Source organism: Ictalurus furcatus, chromosome 20, assembly GCF_023375685.1.
Source record: "Ictalurus furcatus strain D&B chromosome 20, Billie_1.0, whole genome shotgun sequence".
Taxonomy (NCBI): Eukaryota; Metazoa; Chordata; class Actinopteri; order Siluriformes; family Ictaluridae; genus Ictalurus; species Ictalurus furcatus.
The window spans coordinates 18,964,937-18,978,212 of record NC_071274.1 but is presented as its reverse complement, the minus strand read 5'-3'; the positions used below and the strand labels follow the sequence as shown (position 1 = coordinate 18,978,212).

Genomic DNA, 13,276 nt, shown 5'->3' with positions numbered 1-13,276 from the left:
GTATGCAGGATAGCATAGCATAAATGTAAAATTTCCTTTTGGTAGACCATACTACTCATTCCTATGGCTGCAGGCTTGGGGAAGTAATTACCTCAGAATTAGCTACATCAATTTTGCACAGAGTATTTTCATAGTAGTTACTAGTGAGATTAAATTAGCTAACCTTTGGTGGTTAAATCCCAAAAACGATGGAATAAAGCAGCAGGACAAAGTAAATACAGTAACTAGTATAACTAACTAATTTTCTTATGTTTTAATTTATTTATTCATTTTCATGTGATTCATTTACATGTGATTCATTTTCATGTGATTCATATGCATGTGATTCATATTCATGTGATTCATTTACATGTGATTCATTTTCATGTGATTCATTTACCTTTTCTCTTCTCTCCTCCCTTCCCTTTCCCAAATATTTCATTGAGAAGAAGAAAAACAAACAAACAAACAAAAAAAACAAAACAACCCCCCCCCCCCGCCCCCCCGCCTCATCATGGCTACTCAATAACTGTCACTGGTTACATAAATATTATAAAACCCAAGAACAGGCACAAAAATTTAAGTGGGAAGTGTCTGTAACTCCACAAAGTATACAATAAAGGGATGCCATTTATAAAAATAATAATGAATAAATGAATAAATAAATAAATAAAATAATAAATAAATAAAAAATTCATCTAAGTTAGGAACGTATACAATACCTGTCTTTGCATTAGAGTAACTAGTAACCAGCAACTATAATATATCTACCGTTCGCATCAGCGATAACGTTAGTGGACGAAAACTGTAACCTTTTGTCAATTAAAATAGCGACCCCTCCTACTTTCAAATTAAAGTTCGAGTGGAAGACGTTTCAAATATGTAAAAACCTTAGATCTCTTGACAGGATTACCTCTGACGTTCCAACAAATAAATCTTAAAACTAACTAATTTTCTAGCTAATTTTGGAATCAAGTAACTTTAGCCATCACAGGAAATACAGCACTTTCTAGGAAATTGTTACCAATAACAATAAGGTAATAACTACACAACAACAAAGAAAAACATACCCATAAGCTGAGCTGTTTAGCCATTGTTATTGGTTAGCATTAGCTTGTTCACATAGACAGTAACTTAGCTACATTTTTAAGTAAGTAAACATTTTCCAGTATTTACTCTGAAAATTAAGTAACCGTGGTGCATTGTGGGACGCAGTAGCTACACCACATATCTGTCCAGGTATTCATGTTGTCCACCATCTGCGTATTAATACATATTTTTTTTAATACATAATGCTCTTCAGATTGGTTTTTAGTATAAGTAGAATACATCCATCCATTTTCTATACCGCTTACCACAGGGTCACGGGAAGTCTGGAAACTATCCCAGGGAGCATGGGGCACAAGGCAGGGTACACCCTGGAGAGGGTGCACAATCGCATACACATTCACACACCCATTCATACACTACAGACACTTTGGACATGCCTCAGCCTACCATGCATGTCTTTGGACTGGAGGAAACCCCTGCAGCACATGCAAACTCTCCACACACGTGTTATTTCATAATGTTACTAATAGCAGAAAAATTAACAAGAAAACACTTCTGTGACCAGGTGTCCAAACATTTGATGAGTAATACATATTTAGGATTAAAATCAAAGTGAATTAGGACTACTTTAAAATCAGTCAGGCCATGCTAAAAGTGGGTTAACCACTTACAGTTCATTAGCCGCTTGATCCTGGTCAGGGTCGGGGGTGGATCCTATCCCAAGAAACACTGGGCTGGAATACACCCTGGATGAGATGCCAGTTTATCAAAGGGAACCAAGTACACACACATTCACACACTCATTCACACTTGGGCAATTCAGCATAGCCAATCCACCTACCGCCATGTTTATTAGAGGTGAGAAGAAACTGGAGAACCCTGAGGAAACCCATACAGACTCAAGAGAGAAGATGTAAGAAAATAAATAAATAAATAATAAATTCATAAAGACAGTTGAATCAAGGAGGCGTAAGATGACAACGCTACTTGCTGCAAGTTAAATTAACAAATAAACAAATCGTTTTTTAAGTATAATTTTATTATTTTTTTTACACCATTAATCATCCACTGATCTGTACAAACACACAGGGCATCAGGTAAATGCCTTTAGAGATGGACACAGGTACATATCTCAACAGAGCTTCTTAGTGCTGAATACATGCAACGCCTTTGAGGAAAAGATGGTTGGAAATAAACGCTAACAAAGCACATCTTCCTCAACAAATAAAATACACATCCACACACTCGCACACTCATACACACTACTAAGGATTTTTTTTCTTCAACACTACGTACAAACAGCAGAGCTTTACATTAGACACGTCAACAGTTAAAGCCTTCGGACAAACTCGGTTTGGAATACAGGACAAGAAGTTTTCATCAGGTTATTAACATATCCCGTCCTAGTTTTTTTTTCTTTTTTTTTTTTTTTCCTTTTCTACATGCAATCAAAAATAAAAGCCCTATCAATTAAAACATACACTATACTGATTGTATGATATGTACATTATAGCTACAACACAAGCTGTGTCGTTATATTTGGAAAAATAGCACGCTGTTTGATTACGAACACGTCGGGGTAATCGATCCATTCTTGTTAGCTATCAAAATAATTGATCCAAATAAGGCAATCACACGTACTGCATTGTGATGCGATGGATTAAACTGCTACACCAACTTCAACATTGAGATCGAGAATCGGTTTATATTTCATCATTTAGAAAAAAAAAAATAAAAACATATAAAGCTGATGTGGATTGTTGTTTTTTTTTATCTATCAAATAATGGTGAAAATATTTTATGCATGAAATAAAGCTTTCAAAATGGGACACGGTGTGAAGAAAGTAAGAACAAAATATTAACAGTTTTATATAGAGATTATATATAGAGTTATACAGCTGCAGAATGGAGTACATTTTAATATTTTTTTGACCACAGTATTGAGTATTAAGACTCCCTCACACACACACTCACACACTGACTCACATACACACTCAAACATATATACACTCACACACTCACTCACACACACACTCACAAACACACCGACTCACACTCACAAACACATACACACACTCACACACACTCACGCTCACACACACACACACACACACACATACACACTCACGCTCACACAGTTGCATGGCAGCAAGATCATGAATATCTGAGATTATCTCTTTAAATAGAATTTCAGAAGTTAGGAATGATTTAGTAAACTAAACTCAGCAAAAAAAGAAACGTCCCTTTTTCAGGAGACTGGATTTTACAGATTCTTTTAGTAAAACCCAAATGAGCTTCACAGATGTTTATCGGAAAGGGTTTAAATGATGTTTTTCATGCTTGTTCAATGAACCATAAAGAGTTATTGAACTATTAAACAGCACCTGTGGAACAGTCATTAAGACACGAACAGTTTACAGGCGGGAAGTAATTAAGGTCACAGTTACAATAAGTTAGGACACTAAAGAGACCTTTCTACTGACTCTGAAAAACACCAGAAGAAAGATGCCTAGGGTTCCTGCTCACCTGCGTGAACATGCCATAGACCTGCTGCAGGGAGGCATGAGGACTGCAGATGTGTCCAGAGCAATAAACTGCAATGTCTGTAATGTAAGATGTCTAAGACGGTGCTACAGGGAGACAGGAAGGACAGCTGATCGTCCTTACAGTGGAAAATTACATGTAACCGTGTGTCCCCCCCAGACGTGATCGAGAACTTGCAAACGCCTTGGTGGAAGAGTGGGGTAACATCTCACAGAAAAGAGCTGACAAATCTGGTGCAGTCCATGAGGATGAGACGCACTGTAGTACTTAAAGCAGCTGGAGGACACACCAGATACTGACTGTTACTTTTAATATCGTCCCCCCCTTTGTTCTGGGACTCATTACTCCATTTCTGTTCATCACATGTCTGTGAAACTTGTTCATTTTTTGTCTCAGTCGTTGAATGTTTTCATATTAAACCAAATATTTGCACATATTAAGAAATTTACGGGAAATAAAAGCAGTTGAATGTGAGAGGACGTTTCTTTTTTTGCTGAGTATATATGTAGGGTTGTTTCCATAAAAAAAAAAACAACAACAAAAAAAACAGTAGGACTCCAACATACATGACCACATCTCACCCAAATCTATTGTAAAATGATAATTAAAAACAGCTAGGACGTAAAATGACATCAACAGCTCCTAAATTCATATAAAAGAACAAAAAAGACACCAAACAAACGTAAAAACGTGACACTTTTTCAGAGTCACTTCTACATTAGTGACGTGAACGTCTACAGTAGTGGTGGATGATGGGAATACTGATGTTTGTTTGGGACACAGTACTTCGCACCAGCACTCTTTTGATATGCTCTAAATGAAATCTCGAACCCTGAAAGGTCCTCACAGCCGTGGCTGTCTCGGTTACGGCGTCTGAGCCACGGCCACTGATATGTCGTAGAAGACGTGAAAGAGCAGCGTCCGTCCCCAAACCGGGGAACTCCTACAGCACAGCGTCACGGAGAAGCAAGTTCAGTTTTCACCAGTAAATTACAGACTTACTGATATAATTAAATAATGTGGTATGACAGTGTTGGAGGATTGATGGAATGTTAAAAATAAACCCACAATAATACAAAACAAACAAACAAACAAAAAGTCCAGCACGTAAAACCACTGAGACGTGATGGAAGAGTGCTTACATTGACTGAGGAAATGATCAGATTTGGATAATGCGAACGTGACTGGCGAATGATTCTCAGAGAGCACGCAAAGAGTCATATAGAGTATGCGTGTCGGAGGAAACAGGAAATCCCTCGTACGAGACTGTTCTCACGATTGCTGGACCTGTAGGAGACTTGGGAAAAGACAGAGCATCAACTGGCTGATGATATTCTCCTTTTCTTTTAGTTCTGAAAAGTGCCATACAATTTTTTCCCATGATGCTCGGCAAAGCAGGGTCCCTTCTGCAGGGCTCGTGGGGGTGACCGGAGAAAAGACAGAGCAGCTCCGAGTTCAACCAACACCTATCACACTGCATACGGTTTACTGAAAAGAAGAGAAAGCGAAACACAGAGAGAGAGAGCGAGAGAGAGCGAGAGAGAGAGAGAGAGAGAGAGCAAGAGAGAGGGAGAGAGAGTGCGAGAGAGTGCGAGAGAGCGAGAGAGCAAGAGAGAGAGAGAGAGAGAGAGAGAGAGAGAGAGAGAGAGCAACAGAGAGAACAAGAGAGAGACTGTTAATGAACATGATCAGTGGCTTAAAGCACTTACTGGTGTCTGTACTACTTTATGCATGAGGCCCAAAATAAGCACACACACACACACACACACACACACATACAGTCTACACAAACCGGTAGAATATGACGTGTGTGTGTTCTTTGAACAACGCACACTAAACCCCGACTAGCCCGTGTCACTCTGTAGTGTCTGGAGTGACCTTGCTCATTGTCACCCTGATACCGGTCCGGCTGCTGCCCGCTGCTAGTGCTAATGAAACAGAGCTGAACACTGAGAGAGCAATGTGTGAGCGCAACCAGTGCTGTTAGCTTATCTCTCATCATAGGGTTCATATGTGAGGAATACAACACAAGCGTACGAGCTGTTATAGTTTATAATCAACGACGGCGTGGTGTGAGATGAGTTATTGTTGCAACTAAAGAGTTGATCATTGTCGTGTAGCAGCAAAGTGCTTTATTCTTCTTATACTACACAACAATTTCCCAATGCAGATGGATGTTAATGAAAGAATGACACATTGTACTTAATGTTATGGAACATCCATAAAAAATTGAGTTCCTATTACTCATGTAATCGCAGCTATAAAACATCCCTCACAGAATAACTAATATTTTCCCCTGACAAGGAAGTGTATTAATATGATTACATGAATGAATGGACAAAAGAGTGAATAACTGAAAGAAAGAACGAGTACAAAAAAGGAAGTCTCTTTCCATGGAGATCCACACTGAGTTTGTGTAGGCTTTTGGGTCATTTCAGTTGGAACCCCACACTTACTGCCTCACTCTCTCCATCAGAAACGGGCTGAGACTCGGAGCGATGGTGGATTGGCGAATAAACCCAGCTCCTGTCTTCTGGAGGCTGCGGTTACACCACCAACACAACAGCAGGGGGCGTCACAGAGGTATGCACACACAGACAGATGGCCACGCAGCACGGACAACATGAGAGAAAGACAGATAAAGAGACAAGAGTGCGACAGACAGAGAAAGCAAAAGCATGAGGTGATTTACATCAGCATTCATTCAGTAACCTTTGCATCACTATAATCTAAACTAGGAGGCCTTTGTTTGCTTGGGTCAGGATTCCTGGTGTGTGTGTGTGTGTGTGAGAGAGAGAGAGAGAGAACAAAAGAGAAACCTGATCAGATGAAGCAGAAGGGTTATTATGTACTGTAAACAGACATCTAGAGTGATGGGTGTGGGGATGAAGGTGGCTACGGATCAGCTGCTAGAGCTACGGCTAATCTCACTGGCTTTTAGTTCACTTACAAAGTCGTCGTAGCTCGAGCTGAGCTTGCGTCGATGAGAAGCAGGGGAATACACCCAGTATCTCCCCTCGGCATACTGGTCTCACACACACACACACACACACACGCACACACACACACACACACACACACACACAGTGGGAGTGTTGGAGGTTCACAACAAAAACACAGATCAGGGCAAATCAGTGGAAAGCAGGAGGGTGTGGGTTGTTTCACAGGAAAACAGAGGTATGAAAAACAGAGTAAATAAAAGGTGTGGGAGAGAAAAAAAAAGAGAGAGAGATTGGCAGACATTCAGTGATAATGAAGATCAAAGATGTCAGTTAAAGCTTTTAGATTTTTAGAAAAGCCCAGGAACAAAAACTGAAACACCAAGAACACATTAAAGGATGGGGGTTAGCTTGAAGCACAAACGAATAAATAATAATAATAATAATAAAAAAATGAATGATTGATTAGTGAAAAATGACCCCGGTGAAAGGAAGCTGTTCGATGTTTTGAGGAGGTAAATATACATCACTCATCACCGTTAGCTTGCTGGAGTTTTGTTAATGAATGATGAATTTAAATAACATAAAAAAAAAGATAAATGTATTAGAACAAGCGCATTCATTTACACCCGTTAATGCTTTTACAGCGGTTAAGACGTTGGAATTCCGATCTAAAGGTCATGAGTTCAAATCCCAGCATCACCAAGTGGCCACTGCTGGGCCCCTGAGCAAGGCCCTTAACCCTCAACTGCTCAGCTGTATAAATGAGATAACTGTAAGTCGCTTGGGATAAGAGCGTCTGCTAAATGACGTAAACGTTTGTAACGGTTAAACAATGACACGGCAAATACTCCCAGTTCTTGGCGCTGCATCGGTAGGGAGGAGGAAAAGCTTTAACACCGACTACACCTTAAAAGAGAGAGAGAGAGAGAGTAAACAGTAGGTGAAAGTTGTCTCATGGGATTCACTTTTTATCTGAAGAGCTCTGAAAGCACTCGCTGTGCTCCTCTGTTAACGCACACAACAACTGAAAACGTCAACAATGCTAATAAGAAAAATCCTAGCAGGCAGAAAAACACAAACAAAAAACGAAAACAAAACTGAATTTGATCAGAAAAACACTAGCATATGTCTGTGGGTGAGGCTGTTTTGTTTTTGTTTTCCAGATGTGCAGTAATAAGCAGATCCTCCAGTTTATTATCGATCACAGAGACTACAGGTGTGTCTTGGTATTTTGAATTGGCTCACAAGATAAAGTCGGTGTGAAACACTAAAACAAACATATGGGCATCTTTTACATTCCACATCCTTTCCCCTCCATGCTAGCCGAATCTTATTGGTCTTTGGTCTTTCTGCTGCTTTATCTGAAAGAAAAAAAAAACAAAAAAAAGCGCAAAAGCGTAGTTTTCAGGTATCTCCTGTATTGCTGGAGGGTCAAAACGTATCAACGCCGTGGCTAAACTGGTGATGCTGGCACATTCCTGCAAACCTTTGTGTTAAGATGCTGAGATTTGGGGAGATCAGCGGCTTCAGTGCTACTACTGATAGCGTATTTAGATTTGTGTGAGCATCGATAGATAGTGGCAGGTTTTGTGTGAATGGAATGCTGATGAAGGCAGACAGATAAACAAAGAGTCAAACAAACAAACAAACAAAAAGAGACAGATGTACTGTGATCGGGTCAGGTGCTGGACCGAGTCTCCCGGATAAAACTATGAAGCCAGGTGTGTCAGATTTTCCAACACACACACACACACACACACACACACACACACACACCCTGATTTATTAAAAGCCTGTATTTAGAAACACCAAACTAAAAGGGTCTAGGTATGATTGTGTCTTTCACATAGCAAAAAAAAGGACGTCCATTTTGTCCGTGTCTTAATTTATATGCAATCTGCAGCATTTCTACTGAAACTCCTAATTTCATCCGTTTCCATTGAACCCTAAACATCTTCTAAGAATTTTAGGGTTCTGTGGAAATGGCATACAACCAGTGTGCAGGTATTATATTTGTGGAAGCCTGTTTCTGCCATTTGGATACCAAATGAAACAATTGTTTTATGAAAGTTTCTTGATATTACGTCTCAGTATTTTAAAATACTGAGAAAGTTTCTTGAAATTCGGACTTAATTTTATCCCGGTTTTATTCAAGTTTCCGTTTCGCTCTTCCACGAGTCTCTATTGAGAACACTACATACAACAACACATGTTTTTTTTTTTTCTTCCTCGTACTTTGCATGTGATATTAAACAATTCTTTGTCAATCATCTCTGAAAAAAAACCCAAAATAAAACCCCTTCGATCATGTTGCACACTATTAGAAATGAGATGTTCATAAGGAATTTTAATAAATCAGGGCCTGTTTCAGTATTTCAAGTAATAATGCATGCAGACACACAGGTTTACCTTTACAGTTCCACTACATCATCCAAGCTGCTTGTCTGTGGAACAGGTAACTTGGGTTACTTTTCCCTCTTTGTATAAAAAAAAACCCGCACATTTCCACAGAGGTTCCAGAGCTTTTTGAAGAGCTAAATAGTTCAGGAACTATGCTAAAGTTACTTACAGTGGTGCTTTGTGAACCCTTTAGAATTTTCTATATTTCTGCATAAATATGACCTAAAACATCATCAGTTTTTCAGTCTTAAAAGTAGATAAAGAGAACCCAATTAAACAAATGAGACGAAAATATTATTCTTTTGCAGCAGTAACTGCAACTGAACTGTTGTACAGTCCTACACGTTGAGCCCACATGAGCTGCTTGCTTCAGGACCTTCCACAACATTTCTATTGGCTTAAGGTCAGGTCATATTCATGCAGAAATATTGAAAATGAAAACGTACATAGTGCTTTTAACAATGTTCATTGTCACAAAGCAGCTTTAGAAGTATCTGGATTAGTGTTCATTTTGACAGCAATTTTTTTATTAGGTTTTAGTCTCGTGTCCCGTGTAAAATGTCCTTGATAGTTTTTATCACATTTAGTCAAGCGTATCCTGTTTTTTTTTTTTTTTAGTCAACAAAAACTGTTAACATTTTTAGCCACAAGATTATTACTGACTAACATTTCTTTCAATCTAGTCTAGACAGTGGTAGAAAGAGGGGAGTGGTGAATATGTGTAAATATAATACAAACATATCAATATAAATACATCTAAATATATAGTAACATTACACTTATTTCAAGTCTCCTCCAAGCACTATGTTTTCTTGAGAATCAAGACAGGAACATTCATGAATTATGTGGCACAAAACAAACACCGTTCATTCATCCTTCTCTTCCATATCACGGCCCTCTGCCCTTTCACTCCTAGGTTTTTTTGTTTTGTTTTTACCAGGTGGTCCAAAACTCTCTTCTCTCTTTCTTGGCGCTTTTTTTTTTTTTTTGACTATTCACAAAAATAAGAGTGAAAAACATGAAAGTGGTACAGTAAAAGCCCATAGCGGCTTGAATATCTGCATAAATGACAGCTAAAACACTTCACAAACATTATATATCTCTCTATGTAACTACTGACCAAGTTTCTATTTGTAATAAACATGCAGGCTAACATAACTGTGGACATAATACTCAGCAAGCGATGATAATGAATGTTTCTACTATCGCATCTGTTAAAGGTGTTTCTGTTTTTTGTGGCTCCGTTAATTTCCCTAAGCTGGTCTGATCGGTCCTGTGAGGACACGGGCGCTGACAGAGAAGCATTCCTATTGGCTGCAGCCTGTAGGTATTATGGCCAATCAGGAAACGTCCACAATGTGCAACCACATGAAGGATATCCCCGCTATGTTTATGCGCTGAACTTGCTTTCGAAAAAAACCTGAGAAAAACCTCAACAGTCTCCTGTTTTTGTGTCGATGCAATTAAGAAAGAGTTTTATAAAAAAAAGTTATTCTCTTTTAAACTACATTTTAGTCTGGTTTTTTCCATCGACAATACTGCATGTGGATGTAGTCACAGTTTAATGACGTCGGGGTCGTCTCGTCATCGTCTCGTCTTCGTCATGGAAAAAAAAGGTCGTCCACGGACATTTTTCATCATTGTTTTCGTTAACGAATTAACATTAATCTGGATATAGAATTTCAATTTATATGTATCCCTAATGAGGCATGAGGAGCATGTCACTAGAAGTATACACACCCCAGGGCTCCAGGCAAAAAAAAAAATATCTAGGAGCCATTGGCTTCTAAACCCAAAATATTTAGGCACCAAATCAAATTTTCAGGAGCCAAAATATAGTGATGTCGTATGACATATGATGATATCATTGTTAAATGGCTACCTTACACTGTCCTCTTCTTTCCCCTCTGTACTGTCTGCCTTTCTTTACTCTGCCTCCCATAGTTTACACAATGTATTCTTTACATACACAATATGTGCAATGTTCAGTATATATTGAATCATATTACCGTAAATACTTAAATGTCCAGTCATTTGTTTCTTTTTTTTTTTTCCACTTTTTTATTCAACTATGTACAATTAGTTGTTTCCAGCTTATTCGGGCTCAGAGTCCGTATCTCCCACCATCACCACGTCAAGGTCACTACAACATCTGGCCATGCATCATGACAGAACACTGAAAATGACCTGATGACCTCTGATCCCTTTGCATGTGCTCTCTCTGTAACATTCACCAGCATGTTTCCGAATCTTCTCTCTAATTCTTTTACAGTAATATTAATATTACATAATATTTCCCTATGTGCTGTAAGAATTCCTGGAGCTTCCCTTCTCTCAGTGGCTTTTCCTTCAACTTTTTAACTGTCTCTAGACAACTCTCAACAGCTGCAACCGCTTGTGGGAGGATCAGAGAATCGCTCTGAAGTGTGAGGCTGAGTTTTGAGACCTTTGAAAAAAGATCATGCAAAAAGTGGCAGAAGGCAACAAAAGACAGGCTTTCCATTTGCAGCACAATGTGCTTGGCCCTTCCCTTTATGTCAGTGTTTTTGGATGTGGCTGCAAGGTGCTCCATGTGATGATGCACAGCAGTGTATTGCCCCTGCCCTGTTGCATAATTTGACTGAAGGAAAACCGAGAGTGCCCGATAAATGTGTGGCAGCCAGCGCTGAGTTTTAACAGCTGGAGGGTTTCATACTGTACAGCCCAATTCTGCACCTATTGCCTTCAGTTCTCGCTTGCTTTTGGGACTGAAGTGTTAGGTTTTCCACACAAGCTGCAAGAGGTCACAGACCTTCTCAATCATTGGCACTGACCTTAGAGTGCTTAGCATTGCCAATTCCAGACGATGAGGTAGGCAGTGGAAGGACAGGACATGTTCACCTACATCACCTCTGAAACGTGCCCCTATTCCCCCTGATGCACCCATATTAACGCTTGCACCATCCGCTCCAAAAGCAGTCATTTTGTGTTCCCACCAGTTTGGATTTGGTGGGTCTGCATTTTCAAGCAGCGACTTGATAGTATTTAGGGTTCCTTCCGCATGACTGTGATCAAGTTCAGCCAACCCTACTAGACGGGTCACAGCTGTTCCATCAGATACGTGCCTACAGTACACAATAACATTGTCTTTTCCTGAGACATCTGTGCCACAATCAATTATAACAGAGATGTAATTTGATTTAAAGTCTCCTTCAGCACACTGCTTTTCAATTCATCTGCAATGCAACCTACAAACTCTGCACATGCTGTATCATTATCATATGTCTTTGATACATCCATACCATCCTTCCTCATCAATAGAATTTGAGAGCTAAACTTTGTGAATGGTATTTCTTCCACTGCAATCATGTAGGCTGCATTGAATTTTATTTTCAATTCCCTCATCTCTTTTTCTGCGACTTTATCACTAGCACGTTGCACTGCTTTCACGAGTGGGGTGGCACGAGGGGCAGACCTAGCAATGGCACAATCCCTGGCGTTCTTATGTTTTTTACTGTCCCCATGCTTCTTCACGGTTTCTATTTTAAAATGACTCGAACCGGTAATGAACTCTGTTTTACCAGCAATATCTTGTCCTGCTTTAGCACAAAAGCTGCAGTACATTTTCCCATTGTCATAACGTAACCAGGCGAACTCTGGTAGCCAAGCTGATTTAAACGGTCTTGTCGGGATGAGCCGCAGGGACGGGAGAAGAAGACTCGACTCGCTGCGCTTGGCTGTCATCATCTGTAAAAGATTCCACACCGATTGAAACGGGCTGGGATGACTCAAATGTCACTTGAGAACTTTCACCGGTCGAGTAGGTCTCAACATCGTCGGCGTCTGATGTAGAGGAGGCAGGGATTGGACGGGCAGGGAATGAGAAAAAGTCTGATATTTTTCGTTTGCGCATTTCGTTTTCTTCTCAGCTGACTAACGTTGGTTAACTACGCAGTTAGCTAGCCTACATATAACGGATAAATTCAAATTCCAAACCACATCAAACTAACTTAAACACCTTTAATAAAGTTAACACTTCCCACTTTTTAACCCGATAAACGTGACGTTAAACCTGTTTCTGTTCATCTATACAGCCGACGCTTCAACCCCTGCAGGACAAGAGTGCAGAGTTTATTTACTGGAAAGCATACAGGAGTGCACGCGATAGAGCAGGTAGACGCAGGCGCAAGAGGAGATGAGAGTTCAGTAGCCTAACACAACAAGATGTATGGTAATTTCTATTTCATTTTTTAAAAATTTTGTTTGTGGGTAACGGTGGCCACTGGAGAGTGGCAGAAAAACTTGGTCGCAAAATTAAAAAGTTAGTCGCATTGGCGACCATTTTAGTCGCCATCTGGAGTCCTGCACCCCCATCACATTTT

The 13,276-nt window shown here is 39.7% G+C and overlaps 1 protein-coding gene across 7 annotated transcripts in view; it reads right to left on the bottom strand.

The window, feature by feature from the left end:
• Nucleotides 1-2,047: 2,047 nt before the first annotated feature.
• Nucleotides 2,048-13,276, bottom strand: part of pip5k1cb (phosphatidylinositol-4-phosphate 5-kinase, type I, gamma b) — a 51,048-nt gene continuing 39,819 nt past the window's right edge. For 3 of the 7 annotated variants that reach the window (XM_053651791.1, XM_053651796.1, XM_053651797.1), the window contains 2 exons: nt 6,524-6,598; nt 5,697-6,113 (listed from right to left, as the gene is read on the bottom strand). In XM_053651791.1, the coding sequence (XP_053507766.1) occupies nt 6,003-6,113; nt 6,524-6,598 (186 nt within the window). In that variant the 3' untranslated portion in view covers nt 5,697-6,002. Of the gene's footprint in view, nt 5,062-5,696; nt 6,114-6,523; nt 6,599-13,276 lie in introns of those variants that run through there. The other 4 variants (XM_053651792.1, XM_053651795.1, XM_053651798.1 and 1 more) reach the window with 4 other exon arrangements.